The sequence below is a fragment of the Drosophila serrata genome, unplaced genomic scaffold (genome assembly GCF_035046125.1).
Source record: "Drosophila serrata isolate PLE 108 unplaced genomic scaffold, ASM3504612v1 contig_184, whole genome shotgun sequence".
In the NCBI taxonomy this organism is placed as follows: Eukaryota; Metazoa; Arthropoda; class Insecta; order Diptera; family Drosophilidae; genus Drosophila; species Drosophila serrata.
In genome coordinates, this window is record NW_028257082.1 from 5,320,315 (window position 1) to 5,341,452 (window position 21,138).

Sequence of the window (21,138 nt, forward strand, 5' to 3'; positions counted from 1 at the left end):
GTGCCAGTCCCAGTCAAAGCCAAATGGAACTCGAGTTCGCGACTCGGCTGCCAAGTGATTCTGCGCATATTAGTTGGCCATTAGGCGCACACCATGGTCAGACCGAATCGCATTAAAATGCAAGGCAGTGTTAAATATTACAAGCGCCCCTCGCAAGAAAAGGCGAAAAGGTTTCGCGCTGATTTGCAGCTGCCACTCGAGATGTGACCGGTGGAAAGGGGTCTCGGGTCTTGCGGGGATCATCGGATCGCGGAGGAGCTTGTGAAATGTTGTGGCTACGTGATATGTTAATCCCGGAGCTCTAGTCAAGTCATGGAGTGCCTCGGATGCGGATGTTTTTTGGCAGACAGAGAAACACATGTTTGATGGAAAATTAAATGAAGAAATTCCTTTAAGAAAATGGTAATTTTCTAGGTATTTCTTAAAGTGCAATTCAGTTCTTGAAAAGCTATAAGAATTTAAGGGAAGCAATAAGCTAATCTCAATAAAATGTTCCAAGGAGTAAGGTGACATGGAAAAGTATAGATTATAAAAGTAAAGGTGTATAAAAGGACTCAAAAAACCTATAAGACTTACAGATTATTCGAAGACTCATAGAAACTATCGAGTGGCTCATGCTCAATTTAATACTTTATTTTTAAAGAACTTTTAATCAGTAAATAATTCCAGCTACTTCTTCATATTAATATAAGTATCCTTGACGCTTTGCACCACCAGAACTGTGATCTTTTTATCTGGAGTTATGAGAACCTCATGGTATTTGGTACGAACTCGCAGAAAAGTCAGGGTCTGTGGTGGTTCCATTTTGGCCAAAAAGGCCTGACATTTCTCCCGCAGATTGTCATAGAGACAGGCATATTGCAGACCCTCCTGGCGATCCATTGAGGTCTTTACTGGCACCCCAGAGTGGTTCATTATGAGAATGTCCTCCACACCGGGTTTGGCCTCAATCTGGCGGAACACCTCCTCCACATATGTCTTGGTGCGCTTTTCCTGTGGGATTTGCTACAGCAAAATTTTATTTTCTTTCTTTTTTTCCTTTTATTCAGACTCACCTCTGATGCCATTTCTCTTAAATTTTTGTTCAGATCTTTACAGAAAATCAACAGTGTTTAGTTGTTTTTTGAAGTCAAAAAAGCCTTGACTTGCTAGGATCTTTTGTTATCTTGAAACTCCTCCATTAAATAACAATAATGGATCTATGAAATCGAAGCAAAAGGACAATAAATTCCACCAGCGAAGCGTATTCCATGTGACATCATAATCACGGACATTAGATGATTAAGCTACGATGCCAAACAGGGCCAAATTAGCCGGGAATTATTTGCTAGAGCAAGGCCTTAAATTGGGGACGAACTATGATCGGCTGCTAACTCAACCGGCTGAAAGACGGCCCACTTTTTGGATGGAGCTCGCTCCCAGAGCATAAAGTGCAATTATAGCGGTGCAGCGGCGAACAGGGCCATGAAATACCAACACTCGACAGCTGTAAACAACAATTTGCCGCATCGCATCGCAAACCCCACCAAATGCCAATAACTCGCGCGGGGAAGAGTGCTTATAAAAAAGTTATTTAAAAGCACGGCCACTCCGCTGGAGTCCCAGCCAATCCAATCCAATCCCATACCATACCATCCCATCCAACAATGGCAAATGATGATGAGACGACCAAGAGACCAAGTCGTTTGCAAGTTAAACGCCGAGCGTTTTGGCAGACGCGCAAAAACTAGAGGCTGAAGATACTTGAATGAAAATACCCCCAACGGGAGAGCCGAACGTAATGAGCGAATTTATGGTCAATTGATAATTTAGTAGCACTCGGTATCATCAATTATGGACCGTCTCGATCCGACTTCGACTGTGGATCTCCAACTCCAAAGATGAGGCATTGTTATGGCCACCGATGTGGCGCAAATTGTGCTAAATGCCTTTTGGCCAAACCCTACGCAATAACCCGGCCGAAAAGCACACGCAGATAAAATATATATTTATGTGGGCATCATCAGAAGCCTGGCCATAATTTATATAATTCGACTGTCAACCAATTGGCCGAAACATAAGGCTCAACAACTGGGTCAAAAGGTTCGACTGGACTCGGAAATCTCGCCGTGCTTTCGTTTAGGGATAAAACAATACACATAACGAAATTTTGGGAAGTGAATTCTGAATTCTGAGAATACACAGACTTTTGTATATTCTATTTAGCTTAGGATTTATCAGAAATTAAGTGAGTTTAAAAAGAGCTGGTAATTATAATACGCTTAGGATTATACCCATATTATTTTATATTTTTAAAAGCTATTATGATGATATTTTTATTTCATATATATATGAATATATTTTTTATATATATATATATTTTTTTGCGGTGCCCTTTTGCTGCCTAGGCTTTTGTTGCCTCGCAATTCAAGTCGCTAATTGAACGCTTTGTCTGACACATCAAATAAATCACACAAGTTCCAGCTTGCACCTTGCAAGGTTCCTTGTCTGAAACCGCTGGCCCGGTACCAACTGCACGTCGCCATGTTTATGCCAATAATATGCCATAAAGTATAGAAAGGAGCCGGCACAATGGAGCGGTGTGCACATGGGTACCAAAAATGGCTCTGGCAAGGAGTCCGAGGAGCGGTTTCCTCTGATAAACTTTATGACATTGGCGGGAAGTGGCAGTCCAGCCACTTTGTCAGCGGCCATGGCCATCCCAGTTCCCGGTCCCCGGATACCCAAAACCCCACCGCCGGAACACCCTTCTCCTGAACCTGTCTCTGGTCCTTGAGCACGGCGCTAAAGTTTAAGCATTGCCCCCAAACTTTACGCACAAGTTGCACACATAATTCACGTCGCGGCCCGCTCCTCTTGGCGTAATTATTGGCCAGGAGCCGGAGACTCGCTGTTGTATGTGAAGTGCATTAGAGAGGCAGCCACAAATTGTTTGGTTTGGTTTGGTTTAGCGCAAATTGTAGTCGTAACTTCTTCGCGGCTGCCGTCAGTCGGACGAGCTGGCTTATGATGGCCCCAGTGCACCTCGTTTGGCAGCCGGAATTTGGTAAAGGTTAACTCGACCACCGAACCGTCATCTCCATTACGGCGTCATTCGATCGGAATCGTGTAATGATAGCCTATTAACAAGATTCTAAGGACTTTAAGGCATTTTTCGGTGGAGAAAGATTGGAGCCTAAAGTTCATTAGTCATCATAAGTAGGTTTTCCGGAGCTTTACAATACACACTTGACCTTTGTGTGGTACAACAACCTTATTTAAACTAGAAAATAATCATATTACATTTACTACATATTTCTTAAACATTTTAAAGCTTAAATACAACTTTAATTGCACTTTACGGAGCCTCTTCCCCATCGTTTGTGACGGCAACTGCCGCAAATCCCACATCAATCAAGGTGTCCATTGCCCCAAACAACTGCTATTACTATTACGTAATACGTATCAACAACTAATATATCAACAATGGCCGTACGGCGACTCTGGGCAAATTAAAGCCGGCTTAAGTAACCGCTAAGCACAACGGCCCAGGCCCCACATGCAAATTATATTGCCCATTAATCGGCCAAGTCAATAGCAGACGGGATACGACAATCCCTTTTGGTTAGTGGGTGTAAATTGAGTTTACTTTGTGAAAATTTTGTATTATAAATGGTACAAGTTTAAAGTACTTTTATCTTTGAGTTTTAATTTAAAAGAGTAAATCGTTGAGGCTTTCGGGAAATATTTTCTCCTCAATGAAAGTCTCAAAGAAGCCTACGAAAAATCAGCTTACTTTTTGAAATCGAAACAAATGTGATTTAAATAGTAAACTTAAATATATATCAAATATTTTTTGATATATTCTCACACTTTCTGTTAACAATATTTACAGAAATACTCATAGATAGAATTTTTTAAAATATCATTACCATTTTCGCAATTCGCTTGGTGAGTAATAACATAATTCTAAGCAAAATTATTGAGTTTTGCAACCAATGTTCTCAGTTTACCTGTCCTGCAAATAGCGTTGCATGCCACATATAAAACATATAATACCCAACCACACCCACCTACACATGCCCCAACCAGGACACCTGAGAGTCTTGCCAGCTCTGAGCCAAAGGGAAAAAAGGTGACGACGAGGGACTGGACAAACTTCCGAGGCAGCAGGATGTGTCCCTCGTTCTCTGCATTGATTTCGAATTTCCTAGGAAGTAGCGCGGAAACTTGTTAGTCCTTTGCTGCCCCGCTTTAACCCCTTGGTGCCCCTGCATATAATTCGCTTTGCATGCAGTTTGCAAAACCCGGCCCGGCCCTGACTATTACGTTGGCAAATTGCAATGTAATTAGTTTTTACATTTCTATATAGTCGAGGAACGTATAATTGTGGAAAATGGCATTTCTAGTTAATTAATGGCCTGCGCCCAGACTTCGACTGCCACCCACTATAGGGAAAAGTTTTTGCACATTTGTTGTCGCTCTAAAAAAAAAAACAAAGGAAAATAAAAATGAAGGAAAAGTGTTACGGTCACGCCCCCCAGTTCGCCCACTGTCAACCTTCGGGAAGTTGGTTTTAATTGCTTGAAAATTTAATTAAAATTCTGGCATTTTTGCATACGCAAAAATATCATTTCAACGACTGAGAGTGTCGGAATATTTCTGTCCTTCGAATCACAGTACCAGTCACAAGCTGTTGATTCAATTACAAATATGTTTGATTAAAATTTTATTTTTATTTTTCCTTTTTTTTGTTGCAGGGCCATGAAAACAATTCCTTTGCAGAAACAATTATATTTATTGTATAGGGTCAAAGTGTCCCAGGAAACACCAAACACTTTAAATATAGCTAGTAATATATATTATTTTTTATGAGAAATAAACTCCATCTTATTTACATTACTTTCCCTGTCATGTTATTAGTTTATTTTCGTTGTTTAGTAAATAGAATCAATCAAAATCATTAAAAATGTGTTTCAAGCTGAACCGCAGGGGTTATTGTTATTTAATGGCAATATTCACCTACTCGAATGCAGCGATCGAAATTACCTACTCAATCATTATGCTAAGTAATCCTTGTTTGATAAATGTACCTATACCTCATATCTCTGACCTAAAGCACTCCTATAGTCCATTATGGAGAGCATTACGATTGGCTATGGGCCTTGATTTTCGCATGGTTCCCGATTCTGTTTGCGGGAATGTTCCTAATTATTGGGACATGTCTCTCAGATTCTTACCTGAGAACCAAACGCGTTTTACTCAAGATCTGGATAGCAGTGGCTATAATCTGTGGATTCGCAATTATAATCATTAAAATAGGAATAATCGTACGACCGTTTGTACTGGTTGGAATCTGGAGAAATATATTGCGTATCGTTGTCTTTTGTTGTTTCTTACGTAAGCTAAATATATTCATACATATATAGGTTTGATATGTTTCTGTTCCTAAGCCAACTCCTTTTTTTCCAGTATTGGTATTTTCCTTCGTATACTTCCCATGTCTATATGTCCAAGATCTGGATGAAGAATTGGATTTCTAATAAAAGCTTGGATCCTAAATTTCCAGTGCTATTATTTATAAAATAATACCTTTCTAATTTTGTCATTGATCGGAAAATCATAAGCAAACTTTGTTAAGTCTATATAAAGAATAAAATTCTAGTAAAAGGGTGGCCTCAATTCCAATCAATACTGAGATATTATCTATTTTTATTTAAACTCTAGAAAAATGAAAATAAAGCTAAGAGAGGTCCTCGAAAATATCTGTCTTATTTTGCGCACTGACCCAAACCAACCAAAAATTTGCATAAAATAACAGAGGCAATAACAATGGGACAAAACAAATCAAATCCCAATCGCAAATAGAAAGTGAAAATCAAACGAGAAACGCTACCGTTTATTTTTGCTCTTTGTGTTTATTTAGTCGGGCGCCTAATTTAAATAAACATTTATTTGTACAAAGGCTGTAATGCGCCTGGCAAATGACTTCCTGAATTGGGCCCAACTGTTTTGGCCGAATTGCATAATCGGCGGGACAATCGTCGGGTTATGAAATCCTTCGCTCACAGCCACCAAAATGCAGCAGAAAACACGAGCGGTGGAGACGCCACCGAGCTGGCAGCAACCTGTCGCATATTTAAAGCGATTAACGGCACGATTTCGGGTTGCAGCAGCAACTGCAGCAGCAGCAGCAGCCGCAACACAGTGGCAAGGTTTCAACGGAGAAATTGAAATTGAAATGCTTTTGGCAGTGCCAACACTATTTTGGCCCGGTGCTAAGCCACTGCCAGTCAACGGGATCAGAGTATTTTCGACTTGTTTTTAGCTCTGTTCATATCGATTACAGTCTTTTAGATTCCTATATTATATGGTAACCTTTATACAAATTTTCAATAGTTTTATACCTATTACAAAATTATTTTAAGCTTGGTTAAGGCTTGGCTTAGGCACATCCTAATTAAAACGCCTTTAAGCCTACTTTAGCTTGACAACTCTTAACGAAATGTAATGTTTAGATAAAGTTTAGATGTGAGAAAAATATGTATATTCTATCGATTATCGAATAATTTATTGACCTAAAACCTTAGTTTTCCGTGAAGAACATCCTTGAATATCAAAGATTAAGAACAATATAATCGTCTTATTCTGTCTCTTTTCATACTTCTAAATCCCTAATCAAATAAATATTAACCAAACACGTATTCTTCAAAATACTTTTTAAATTTTTTAAATAAATTTAAAGTTTTAAATATGAAGAGTATACACCAAATTCAATAATTCAGTTTTCCTCTTGCAGCTGTGCATTTCCTGCACTCTTTTTTTATTTGTAGGGAACTCGTGTCTGTAGTGCCACGAGTAAAAAAAAAAGTAAAGGGGGAAAAACTTGGAAAACGTTTGTAAATACTTTCAAAGCATTTCCAGCGATGGAACAAATACAAAATGGCCAGCACAGCGGCTGCAATTGGAAATTGTGAAAAATAAAAAAAAATAAAATAAATATATTGGGCGCATACTTGGCATAAGCCATTGTTGTTGCTGCTGCTGCTGTTGCCGCTGCGGTGCCGCCGGTTCCCTGAATCATGAATGACCTATAAATAAAGTTGGCAGCCAAACAACTGGGCCCAGAAATGGCAAATAGCGTGAATTGTGCAATAAAAAAAAACAGCATAATATGAGTATAACAACCGCAATAGCCAGATTTTCAATTGGGTTTTCCCTTCCTCTTGATCGCATTTTCCCGTTTTTTCAGCTAACCCTTGACCTTACTAGTTTTTTCCGGGCGGTTCCAGCTTGTTAGTTTCTCTTAATTTGTTGTTTAGTTTGGACTTTTAGGGGGTAGCGTCAGTCGAAAAAGGTTCTGAAAACTATATACGATTGGTCTTGTATTCTTTACCATATATCTAATTTTAGAACTCACTAAATCGTTCACTTTCCTATAAACAGTTCTCTATGCTAAGCCATATCCATTCCCATTTCCGTTTCCGCCACCCGACTGACGGCATTTTGTGGCCCTGGGTCCGAATGGCCAAAAAAAGCTTTTATCAGCTCCGATTACACACTTTAAGGCATCTAAATTGTCACTTTAAAGCAGCGGCGTCAAGTGGATGGACACCTGAGAGCTGAGTTTGGGGTGTGGAGTATGGAGTGTGCCAAGCTGGCTGGAAGCTGTGGCTGCCACACCGCAACATTGTTGCAAGAAACCACCGAAACCAATGGAGGAAAGGAGGACACGAGGGAGCGGATGGTTCTAACATCCACTTTCGAGTGCCACGAGCGTAAGCTAACTCAACTTAAATAAATTTAATTTAATTACCAGTAAAAACCGCATGAGTAACTTCAGACCGAGATATAAGAGAGCGGAGAGCAGACTGTCGTGTTATCCAGCCAGCTTTTGCTCATGGATGTGGATACCTGAGCTCACCCACTTGGTGTTTATGCAGGAAATAACATTTTTGTGGCAACACATTTTTGGATTTTATTACAGAGTCCTCTCACTCACTCGCTTGCCTCTATTTTGCAACACTCCTGAGTGCTGTTCTCCGTTGAGGTCAACATGCATTTTATCATTTTAAATAGCAAAATAGGAAAATGTGAAACCATAGCGGGGATAAGAGGGGGGTGTAAGAATGGGGGCACACACACATACACACACACACACGCACACTCGACACTCGACGATAAATAACCCTAATGTAGTGCTGGGGTGCGCCTTGGTTACATGTTTAATTACGAGCAGCGCACGATCTCAAAGCATACTTTCAGGCGGCGCTGAAAAAAGTGCTCGAGAAAGCGTAGTAGAAAAACGGGCTGCCATGTTAGTCAAGGGTGTGTGAGTGTGTAGAGAGTATCTGTGTGCCACAGAGAGTCGCACTGTGTCACAATATGTATGTGTGAGTGTGGCAAGGTCAAGACGGCGATTATAATGCAAATTGGCCTCGCTGTGTTTGCACATGTTGGCAAATACTTGAGCGGCGGCTCAGCGGCTCCTTGAGACGGCGAACTAACCCGCACAGGGCACACTTTAACCAGGACTCTGCTAAAGGACTCGGTTGAAATAAGTAACCCAAAGGATAAATATTCCACAATCTTTAAAGAATTAAAAATCACAATCTTAAAAGCTGGAAATATAAGTGGAGAGAATGGGATTCTGTGTTAAGTATAAATCAGAGCTCTATTTTGAAGATAAGCTCAATTTAGAAACAAAAACACATATTTGTCAGGAATATTTGTTAGTTAAATTATTAAAGTTATTTTCCAATAGTAATTTCTCTAACAAAGGACTCGGTTGAAAAAAAAGTAACCTAAAGGATTACTATTCCACGGCCCTTAAAGAATTAAAAATAACAATCTTTGGTTCTTTGCAAAGTAAGACTAAATCAGAGCTCTATTTTCAGGATATTAAATTACCTGAATTTAGAAACAATTAATCGTCTTTTATAAATATTTCTTTGGAATATTTGTAAGTTTAATTAGTTAAAGTTGTTTCCTAATAGTTATTTCTATAACCTAATACATTTATATATATTTATTCCTACTTAAATACATTATGATTACATTTTATCAACTCCTCCATTAAATATCAACTTTAAGGCACAAACGAAAGCTGTAGCTGAATAATGGATGAACATAAATTCAACATGGGAGACCACATTAAATCGACCAAAGTGTGTGTGCGAGTGTGTGTTGCCATGCACATCTTAGAGTTGCAGATCCTTTTGTGTAATCTGGCTTAAGCGCTGCTTAAATGCATTTCGGAAATCGTTTCGCCCGCCCAGCCTTGGGAAAACCCATTCCATATCAAATACACACACACACACACACCCCACCATTCTGTCCCGTTGCCTGGTAACCTAGTTTAATAAATAAATCGCAGTTTTTTCGTGCTTTTAGCCTCCGTTGCCGTCACCATCATTGTCCCTCCCCCCTTAGGACTCCTGTGTCTTTTTGTCTTCGGCAAGTCATTCATGTGTGCAATCTGTGGGTGTGACTAATTCAATTACAACGCCCAATTGTGCATGCCTGGGCGACCCGCTCGTCGCCAGCCTCGTGCCCCCGATCCACCCCCTTTTTTGGCCTTCTCCCTATCCCACCCCCTCCCCTGTCCCAGTCACAGCCACCACTGTCCCGTGATTTTTCATTTCATTTTCACGCTTTCACCGTGCATGGTGCAGGTAGTATATGGTAGTACAGTAAGCACTCTAACAGGGAACTAAGGTATTGCATCTAAATTGGATGGGAAATTAATTTTAACTAAAGTGTCGAAAAAGATACTTTATATATCAAATTATTGGAATAACAATTATGAAATTAATTATATAATTTCATGTGGCTTTTCGGCTTAATGAATATTATATTAAGAATCTTTAAGATTGATAGAAGCCTTTCTTTATAGATAACAATGCATTCATTGGTAAAGTACCTAGCTCTTTGATATATCGAGTTTTACATAAATTATCGATATTTTCGATAAATAAGATATGCATTTAATTCATGGAATACAAGTTCTATAAATATGGAGATATGATACAATTATGATAGATATGATACAATTAACATGCCTATCAATATTTCTTTACCAAGAACTACTCTCTACAAAGACACTATATTGTGTTACTTAATATTAACAACCCAGATTTCTATAAATGATATTCACTATATCGAATTTTCCCTGTACTCGCTAATATGGGAACTGTGGGCGAGCATTACTTGGGTTCTTGGATATTCGGCTTTCGATTCAGTTCCGCTCGCTTCGCCGCCTGTTTTCTATGCAAACGGGACATTCACGTTTCGTGTCACCCCGGAGACTTAATTGTTTTTTGTCACACGAGTTATCCTTTTTGGGGCGTATCATGTTCGAAATTGAAATTAACTGACAGAGCGAATGTGCTGGGGGTAATGAACATGATTTGTGCAGTGCGAAATGTTCTGTGGGAGTAGCTACATACATGTACATATATATGCCATTGCAAAGGTCTGGGAACCTAAGTAAACAAAAGTGCTTGGGCCTTTGACAGTCACGAAATGGGTTTTGTTACCTAAACATTGTCAAAAAAAGAAACACAAGAGAAGAGGTACATGGAAAACAAAGACGGGGGCAGAGGGAAAACCCACATGACAGAAGGAATATTGGCTACGTCAATCAAATGGAAAGCCATTAACTAATAGTGCGGCGCGGACTGTACCCGCAAATGCTCCGGGAAATGCTCCGAAATGCTCGGAGGCAACACCTTCAAGAGAAACCATTTCCCTGGGAGCCGTCGCCACCGGCACTTCCCCATCATCATCGTCATTACAGGAATGCCTCCTGGTGGGACGATGGGCGATATCGGCGGCCAGCATCTTGATGATCGGAGCAGGAACCAGACCCATTGCGAAACGTGATTTGTAGGGTCATCATTCAAAAGGCATCGACTGAAGGAGTCGGTCCCAGCCCAAGTCCCAATCCCCAGTCCCCAGTCCCCAGTCCAAGTCCAGGCCAGATACCCAGATCCAAGACGATGCCGAGCAGCAGCCGAAAAGAAAATTAAAATGGTTATACATTCATGTAATTTAACGAAATTCAATTGAATGCCAAGTCACAACAACTGCCCGACCAGGGGCCAAACTAAACTAAAGCGAACTAAGACCAACTCCAAGCACAGGTCGGAGCACTGTCAAAAAAGGGTGATTTATTATCATATCATAAGAAGGTTTTTTATTTAACTTTGGTTCTATATCTTTTAGTCATGTTTTCATCATTTAATTTGTTTAAATATATACTAGGTTATTTAGAAAACCTTGGTATACATTTGCCGGGACACATTTTCTCTCTGTGCGGATGCGCTCACTGTCTGCACCGATATTGCCGATGCCAAGCGTGAGATTATCGGCGATTGTATGCAGCGATGATGATGCTGATGAGGATGAGACTGCGGCTGGCAGTGCAACCAGACTTGGGCCTTGGCTAAGACCAAAACCGAGGCTGAGACTGAGACTGAGACTAAGGTTGTGGCTTTGGCTCCCGTAAGTTGGCAGTGCACTCGACTGCAGTCAAGTTCACTTTTCATGCCCGGATAAGGCGGCGAGGAGAGGAGGCGCTCCAGTGGCAGTCATTGACTTGGGTTATCGCACGCCAAAAACGACAAAACAGTTGCATGGCCAAAACCCAGAGCACAGAGCTCAGAGCTCTGGAGGGACTCCACCAGCCCAGAACCCGAGCAGGGTTCGAGAGTCCCATGAACCGCGCTATCTGCATGCGATCAGATTTCCTGGGCTTCTGTTGTGCGAAAGACGAGGAGAGATGGGCAACGGCGGTGATCATATTGAGCCCGCTTTTGACATTTTGGACACAATTTGAACCTTTTACTTTTCGGTGTGCCAGTGTGCGAGCACACGATTTGCGGCAGCCTCCATCGATTTCCAGGAATCGCTTCAGCGCTCCTCCACGGCGGCGGCTGTTCTGCATTCGCCCTGACATTGATTGAGAAATTGATTTGAAAATCGTTTTTGCCGCACTGATTCGGCGGGTTTCGATTCTGATTCCAATGCCGAGAAGAGATTCCAAGTCGGATTCGAGTCAAAAGACTCACTGATTCGCATCTCTGGCAGGCGCTTCGCTGACTGATCCATTCGGGCAAGTGCCCCGTGAGTGCCCTTCAAGTTGGCCAGGTTTTTCGACATTTAACAGTTTTGATTTAAATACTTTTCAGCTTAATTGAAAGCCCCGCGAAATGAATGCATATTGGTCTGAATTTTTCGTTTAAGTGGCCTTTTGAAGAGTGTATTGACCTGCCACTAGAATTTAAATGCAATTTTTGTGGTAATAAATAAAGAAAATATGAAAGTAAGTGGAAAGAACTTGTTTGAAAAGTATTAAGATATGATAACTGAATGGTTAATGGACTTATATTGAAGTAAGAGAAGGAACTGTTAATACTTCTTTATTTTTATTTCATATTATCAACATTTAACTCAAATATTTATATGACTTAGCTAAGTAATTTGTAGATGATGTATCTACATATTCGTATAAAATTTAGAAGGGTTTAGAATAAATATTAATAAAAAAGAAAAAGTATTTTAAGATGTTATTTAATAATAACGTTTCCCTTAGAAGCAATTTCTCGCACGTTACAATACATGTATTTAATATTTAAATTTACCAAGCACTTAAAGTATTATTTTCCCCACTCGAAATGCAGCAATTAAATCATAGTTTTTCCCCACTAAAACGCATTCCCACAGTCCTCGAAAATAAATGGTTAAATGTGTAAAGCTGAGAATGGTTAACAGGGCGCAGCATATAACTCAAACTATCAACGAGTATGATGAAAAGAGCTCAGATACATATCAAATGAAATATTTTGTTATGCTCATTAAGAACGAAAATGCGGCAGAGAACGGCGAACAATCAACACCACCCAGATCCAAATAATTTATAATGTCTTAATTATTTCTTCAGTCAGTCTTAGGGCCCAAAAGTTTATGAAGTCGGCGAGCTAACATGGCAACACTTCCTCTTTGTTAATTTTGTTGTATTTTTCTGTTGTATTCTTGAGTCCAACTACGCCTCCGAAAATTATATGCAGCAGATTAGTGGACGTGATAATTTGTTCGACGCGCTGCTCCCTCCCCTGGAAAACTCGGCTGCCCCGTTTCGCTCGAGTGCCCCTAATAAGGCCCAGACACAGGCCCCGAAAAAACAAATAAACGAAAAATTACAGCCCAGGGAGGGAGGGAGGAGAGGCAACAAATAAAAACACAATTTTTCCAGGGCGTCCAACTACTAAATTGAAAATTAACATATTTCGGCAGTAGATGCTATCGCAGTCCGGACTCTGGACTTGCATTTGTTTTTGGCCAGAAGACAAAACACTGAAAGTCCAGACAGGCGGCAGGAAAGACAAGAACAGCAGCAGAGGCAGCTACCAAAGGTTAATTTAATTTTCCATTTTCCGGCAAAAAGGAAATTTTTCATTTTTTAAATTGATGAACGACCGGAGTCGTTGGCTTCCTGTCTTGGCAATTGTCTTGGCACAAATCTCAAGCCCACCGCAAATTGAAACTACAACAAGCCATTGTCCTTAGCGATTGAATAAGAATTATGCCAAGGATACCACACACACACACAGAGAAGAATACACACCCAGTAGGGGACCAGGGACAATTCCACGTAGATGCCTGTCAAGCCGTTTTGGAGCATTGTGATTAATGTGCTGCTGCTGCTGCTTCTGCTTCCTTTGTTGGCCGTCCTGCTGCTCCTTTGCTCCTGTCTCTCCAGCTCCTGGCCCTCCCGATCCTCCTTGGTGTCCATTGTCTGGCGTCCGGAGCTGTAGCCGTTTTGGCATGTTTGTCATTTGGGAAATTGTGCGGTGGCTCTAATGGAAAAGACAAACAGGCGGCAGCAGCCGCAGGTAGCCAAAGGGACCCTAAATAGCCGATTCAGATTTAGGTTTAGACTTAGCTCAACCCTCTCCCGCTGTGACTATCCTAAAATAACTCTAAGATTTTAAATGTAATCTGTTTTACATTTCCGAATGTTGATAATTTAATTAGTTTTCTCTGAAATCCCTCCCAGGGTCTTCTTAAGTTTATTGAAAATACTTTATTAAAACCAAAAGCCTCGGATTGATGAAAATATTTTGCTGATTGATCAATCTAGTTATCATCATCTTTCAGACTCCCAGCTCCTGCAAGCTGAATGCTGACTATATACTCGCTTTTGAGTGATTTTCCCCCCTTAGATCCAGATTGACTCAGAGTCGCGGGCAGTTGATGGCCATTTCCAGGGCGATATTCACGGCTCTTGCGCATGCGCGGCCATCGTTCAACGCCGTCATTGTACTCCAAGTTCTAAACATAAAGGAATAAGGAGGAAAAAATAACTGAAGTGGATTGGCGAAGCGACGCCGTTTTGGTGCAAAATGTCTGCGGCGAAACCTGCAATTACCATCGCCAGCTTTGATAGCTCTGCCCCGCTGCCCGTTGCGCTAGGTCTTGTACATTTAGTCTTTGTTTCGACAGCATTTGGTGCCCTAGCCGACAGCGAAACCAGCAGGATGCAGTCAGTCCCGAGTAGAAGCAGGAGCAGGAGCAGGAGCTGCAGCAGCAGGAGCAGGAGTTAGACCTGAAGAGCTTGCTGGCTGACTGAGTGGAGATGGCTGCCTGGTAGCTCTCGGTTGATATGCTGTTGAGTACTTTTAATTTGCATGCTGGTAATGGTGTTGCTTCATATTAGGCCAGGCCCAGAGTCTGCAATTTCATTGAGATGACACAGAAAGACATGTATATGGAATATGAAGGATTATGTCTTAGCTAAAGAGTTCTAAGAGTTTCCTGTGAGATTACCAAATTACTACCTCTCTTACTGCTTCTAATATTGAAAACTAATCAAACTTAAAGGAAAATTTTACCTAAGTAAGCTTAGTGTTTTCTCTCTGTGCAGTTCAAGTCTTTAGCCCGAGGTGGGTAATGAGTACTACGAATCCGCAACTGGCATATTAATGGCAGGATTGCAATCAAGCCAAGGCCAAAAAGGGAATGAAATTCAAGTCAGGACTGAGCCGGAGTCCCTTTTTCCATTGCTAGGAAGTGCTGCCTGCCATAATCCAAGGCAGTACCTTTCCCCCATCTTCTCCTCATCCCTCCATCGAATGCCGCTTAAATTGATCGCAATGCGCTTTTCATTTGCCATTAACAGTTAACCCGCCTGGGGGGGCATTACTTGGCATCTCGCATTTTCACTCCAGACTGCCGATCGCCCCTCGCTCTGACAGCCAGATTGCCGCTCTAATGGCCATATCCATGGCCATGTCCATTGCCCATATGCACATGTCAGTTGGCTTTTGGCCCAAAAAGATGCGGCAAACGATAACCGAGTGGGAAATGACACTGGCAACCGATCGCTGCGATCGGAGCGGGCGGAGACAGAACAGAAATTGCAATTGAAGTTAATTTCAACAAATTGCATGCCAAAATGTGTTAAAGGGAAAGAAAGTCCCGGAAAGGGAGCGCGCGCAAAGAAATGGCGATTTGCAGGCAGTGCTAACTAACTGCAGGAAAGGCAACAAGAGCAGCAGAAGCAGCCAAGGCAACCGATCGGGGCTGAAATTAAATTACAGGCTTAGTCTTTTTGTGCTGGAGAAGTCGTCAAAAGTTGGGGAAGCTTCAAGCTGCTTCCTCGGAAAACACACTGGAAAATACTTTAAATAAAATAATATCTTGAAGACCTTTTTTCGATGATATCTATTGTCGTAAATAGAGCTGTCCATGCTGTGACCTGAGGGCTCTAACTTAAAACCGCTTACAGCCTTCATAAGAACCTTTTTCTTTAAACCTTCAAAGATCTATCTAATCGTAGAAAAGCGCTTAAAACTCTACCTCTAAGATATCGATAAAGAAAACATATATTTCTCTCAGTGCCTTGGCATGAATGAGTGACCGAACCTGAACTGACTGACTGCCTGACTGACTAACTGAGTGAGTGAGCGGGCTGGCGAGGTGGTGTGAGTGAATGAGTGACTGGCATGCCCCTGCGGATGGCCATGGACGTGCAATGGACAGGCGGACAGACAGGGGCATCACTTAAGTATCTGCGCTCGCGGTGCCCAGGAGGCTCCGCCCACCGAGCTGCAGCCTGGCCAGGGCCGTTGCAGTGCCCCCAACCCGTTCGACCATTTCGACCGGCGAGGCATCGGGGCGCGAGATTACTCACGCGAACGTAATTTGGCAATTGCTTATTAGCGCTAACGCGCCGCCGCCGCCAACTCTCTGCCGCGATCTAAAGTACAGTGGTACTAGCTATATAAAGTTCTTAAAAAGTCGTGTGATATACCAAGAAAATGCTATAATCGAGGTAGATTTAGATGAAAATTGCATGACTTCTTTGAATTTCTAAGTAAGAAGGTTTGAACAGAATGTAAGAAGAATGTTTTCACTTAAATAATTGAAGAAATTCTTATTAAAAATTAAAGCTAATCACGGTTTGGAATTTCCCATAAATTAAATATACAAAAACCAATATTTTTTAATGAATCAATATCCCTTTTGATGTTTCTGTTACATGTTTACTGAAGCTGACTTACTCAAAAGTAGTTCCTGTCTTTAGGTTCAAACCAACTTCGAGAAATACATCTATTATTCATACAACTATCTTTTCTTTACGATACAAATTAATATAAATTATTATTTATAGTTTTAGAAATCAAATAAATAAATACTTAAAATTTTGTCACAGAAAATATGTACGTAAAGATTTTGGCACCTCAAAAAATGGTTCGTTTACATGGCTGTTTACAATGGTACTTCTAGAAATTCCATAAAATTTAATTTGTATCTAGGATCTATTATTTTTATCACAAAAAGAATCAAGTTTGTTATTCTAGTTCCTATAGTAAATACCATATGTTCTTTATTCCTTTTAAAAGTTCTGTTTCCAACTACCTCATAAATCGATTTATGATCGATATTTTCCCCAAGTGCCATTCTGCTAGATCCCAGTGTGCAATGGCAGCGGCAATCGAACCACTTATATCACCTTCTTGTTAGAACGAGTGGTCGGAGTGGCCGGAGCAGCCGGCTGTCGATCCCCGATCCGCGGTTCTTGGCCACGATCTCGTGGTGGTGGGCTGTCCTGGAGCCAAGTCAGTGTGCATCTTGCGCAATGCGGATGGCGGACTGTGGATTGTGGATTGCAGCTGAGGACGATGGGATGATGGCCCCGGGCAAAAGATGGCACTGTCCGATGACTGTGAATGTGAAGTGCAATAATTTTCTTTTTTATTATTATTACATTTTTTCCTTCTTTCTTTCTTTCTCCGGCACCGCGGGACGAGAGTGTTGAAACATTTGCGCGTCATTTGCAGATTCTTTTAATATTATTAAGTTTTGGTGGCTCTCCCGAAAGGAGATTTCTTCCAAGACAACAGTCGAAGAGACCTGATGCAATAAAGGATCGCTTGCTTAGCTGTTGAAGGCCGCTGGCAGTTGGATAATTCAGATTTCTGAATGTGGGTAGAGTTTCCTTATTTTGTACTTTCTGAAGAAGGTTTAACCATTTCGGTTGCGGGCCATTAAGTTTTATATTTTAATGGAGTTTTTCAAGCTTTTATTGAATGCCAGAAAGGGATAGCCATCAAATAGTTGATAATATATTCGTCTCTTTTTGTAATAGCTTACCGCATGCTAGGCCTAAACAACCCCCAATTCTAAGCTGAGACCCCGCCTCTTCAAATACACTGGGAAGAATATTTTAAACAATCTCTAGATATTCCATATCTAGTATTATATATGAGAGGTAAAACATCAAGTTTTGGTTCAAGATTTTTTTAGATTTCTGAATTCCAACTCAGATCTTAGCTTTCTATATATTTTCTCTCTCTATTCAATGATATTTGTGTAGCTTAGGGGGGCGTGGATCCCCCAACCGCTTATGTTCCGCCCCTGAAGGCATTATTCCAAAACAACTGCAAATTATCCCAACTGGTCCATTTTGAACTGACAATTAGACAATTAGAGAGACGATGGCGGCCTGCGGTGTAATTCAATCTGCATATGGAACTGCGACACGGTTCCTGGCTACGAGGTAATGGAATCAAAGACAGGCCTAGACAAAAGGGGAACATGGCCCAGAAATAAAAGTGAAATACCAGATGAAAAAAAGAAAACAAAAAGCTGGATTCGAGTGAAGGAACCAAAAGAAAAGGCCCAGGAATGGCAGGAAATTTTGTCAAACGAAAATACGGGCGTAGATTTCCATTAAAGCGATTCGGACGGACAATCGACCTTTTGTCTTTTGTAATTTTATGCGACAAATTTTTTTTTTTTTGCCATTCGCTCGGAGGAGGTAAATTAGAATACGAAGGAGGGGCGGGGCCTACGACAAAAGCATTTTTGGGGAATGCAGGGGAAAAAGTATTGAATAACATTTTGATATGCTTAGAATTCCCTCTGCGAATGCGATGTGCCAAATGTCAACGGCAGCTGCCCTCGAGACTCCATGCCGAAAAACGAACCAAAAATTCCCCAAGAAAAGAAAGGCAAATTAAATGGAAAAGGCGGAAAGGAGCGAGATGCTCAAGTGCAATTGAATGGAAATGAGAGCCACGCCTCCGTGGAAAATAATAATACAAAAAAAAAGAAAAAATGAGGGGCCCAGCCAACTCGAACCGCTGACCACGCAAAACACATTAAAATTCAAATGCTTTGATATACCAATTAATTTTTTTCTCTTCTCTTACTTTTGTTGGGAACCACCAACTTGAGAAACTTCTTCGAGAGTTTGGGAGCTGGCTCGCCTCAATTAAATGCAACGAGACGCGATAACAAGATTATCCACCGCAGACATCTTGAGACAATATCTATAAGCCATAAAAAGCCAGAACAGCACCACTACAGCATTCCTTGGCCAACGTAACCGCAGTCCCTGACTCCCTCCGACCCAAAATTGGCGTTTTGGCAATGAAACGCAAATGCTGCCTTTGCCGGCAAACTTGTCCTCGCAGTCGTCGTCGTCGTCGTTCTTTGCGACGTCTTGTCATTGATTTGAATTTGAATTTGAATTTGAATTTCATGCGCACGCAGGAGAGGCGATGGAAACTGTCCTGTCCTGGCCTGGCCAGCCCACAGTCGCCTTATTTGTCAGGGCCCAGACGCAGGCCATGTTGCCTGTTGCCAATCCGCGGAGATCGCTTTTGACTGCTACAGTTTTGGCAAGTTCCTTTGGACCAACTCCTCAATGTCTGAAGAGGCCGAAGTAAAGAACCTTTCTTCCTGTGCATGCAAGGAATGACAACAACGTGTAAGGGTCATGACTCAGCGGCATTGGATTTAAAAAAGATTTAAAAAAAGATTTTAAACTAGAATAAATAAGGCCAAGCTGATAAATCACTAATAACAGACTCTCACTCTTTAATCTGTTTAAATTGCAATCCCATAGTATTTAACCCACCACAAATTTAGGCATTATGCTTGGCTCCAAATCGGATTAGTGCCCCGACAACAACAAGTGTCATGTGCAATTGTCTCCCTGTCTGGCTGACCTTATCGCTGACTTCCTGCGACTCGATCCGATGCGGCACTCTTCAGAGCCTCGAAAAATGCTTCAACTTACTGAAGAGAAGAGAAACCCTCTGTTCACGCGGTGCTAACAACCTAAGCCAATCCCAGGCTTGCCGAAAAAAGAAATAAAATAAGAAAACAAGCCGACAGACAACCGCGAAAACTAGTTTTCCGCAACTCCGAGTGCTGCCAGACACGGCTCCTCCTGCGATCCCTGCTCCTCTGAGCACATCAAGTGCTCGCCGGGGCTTGTTAAAGTTCATTTTCGATGCAACGAGCTGCAATAATGCATAATTGTGCTCATTAGTCTTTTTGGGGCCAACGATCGTGTATGAATTTAAATTTTAGCGCGGCCAACGGAGCTGACAAGCCCGAATGCAGAATGCTGAATGCCAGGCCAGAGCCAGAGCCGGAGCCAGTTGAGCGGGCCCTAAATAAATACAATTGGACAGCAATGGTCTGGACGGGATCGGTTGAAATGAGCCCAGCTAAGCTGCAGTTCAGTGCAGGGGAAAAAATTATGTGCTCTTATTAAGAACATTAATTTTCAGAGTAATAAATGCTCATACAATAAACGGAACAAGAGGAAAATGTATCAGTAAAATATATATGCATTGTTGGTTAATTATAAAGTACGCAAATAATTCACATTTGTAGCTATTCAATGTGGATAAACTTAACATCTTATGTTTGAAAAACAATATAGAAAAATATTGTTAAATACAAGGGAAAGTGTTTGCTTATAATTAAAATTCACAGCTCATTTAATGCTTAAATCCCTTTTTATTTTATATGTAAAATAAACCAATATTGAGAGACATTATTATAGTACAATAATTTATATCAAATGTCTAGAACTTCTCAAAAAAATTTACAATATATTTTACCCCTTTTGGGGTCACAGAATACTAGTCAGAAGCTAAAAATGCAGTGAAAAAATCATTTCCGACCCTATAAATCATATATATTCTTGATCAGAATCAAAAGCTGAGTCGATCTAGCCATCTCTTAGAGAAAAAAAAATGTTGAATTTTTTCAAAATTTGATAAGGGGTTACATCGTGAAAATTGTCAAAAAAAATGGACAAAATTTTAACTTTATTAAAATTTTAAATTAAGTATGCAGATTTATTAGCATAATAAAAACTAACATAGGAAAGCTGTCCGAAATAAAATTAAAGTATTTTTGTCAAAGTTATGAGTTTTTAAGCATTGATTTGTAGTACATAATTGTCATATAAAAATCCTGATAAATATTGATTTAAAGAAATCGAAAATTTAAAAGCAAGGTTCCTCAAACTTTGACTTTTCGATTTTATCTTCCCTTTTTTATAATATTTGAACACAATATCTGTTACTAATTATATTTTTAAACAATATTATATTTATATTTTCTAGAATTATTTTTTCGTTTAAGCAAAAAGGGATGAAACTATGAAGAAAATTACTGATTAAATATAACAATTTCAAAAGGCAATTTGTTGGTTGTTATAAACCCAACATTTGTTAACCTCTTTGGTACTTAATAATGGCCTTTTAAGGAAGATCCGATTACCTATTCTCTCCGAATTATGATTTATTTTCTTTGACTTTCCCTGATAGTCCTTGACTCCTTTTTTTT

The 21,138-nt window shown here is 40.6% G+C and overlaps 3 protein-coding genes across 4 annotated transcripts in view; 1 reads left to right on the plus strand and 2 right to left on the minus strand.

Annotated features, from left to right (window-relative positions):
- Positions 1-21,138, minus strand: part of LOC110181801 (dynein regulatory complex protein 8) — a 308,724-nt gene that overhangs the window by 267,519 nt on the left and 20,067 nt on the right. The gene's annotated exons all lie outside the window — the stretch shown is intronic.
- On the minus strand, positions 615-1,195 carry LOC110191981 (dynein light chain roadblock-type 2). Its single transcript, XM_020963012.2, has 2 exons — positions 1,056-1,195; positions 615-1,005 (listed from the first exon to the last, which is right to left on the minus strand). Exons 1-2 carry the CDS (start codon positions 1,065-1,067, stop codon positions 670-672), a joined length of 348 nt encoding a protein of 115 aa, XP_020818671.1. The 5' UTR covers positions 1,068-1,195; the 3' UTR covers positions 615-669.
- Positions 4,839-5,671, plus strand: LOC110191967 (uncharacterized). The gene is made up of 3 exons (XM_086827631.1): positions 4,839-5,048; positions 5,110-5,370; positions 5,452-5,671. Exons 1-3 carry the CDS (start codon positions 4,949-4,951, stop codon positions 5,520-5,522), a joined length of 432 nt encoding a protein of 143 aa, XP_086683757.1. The 5' UTR covers positions 4,839-4,948; the 3' UTR covers positions 5,523-5,671.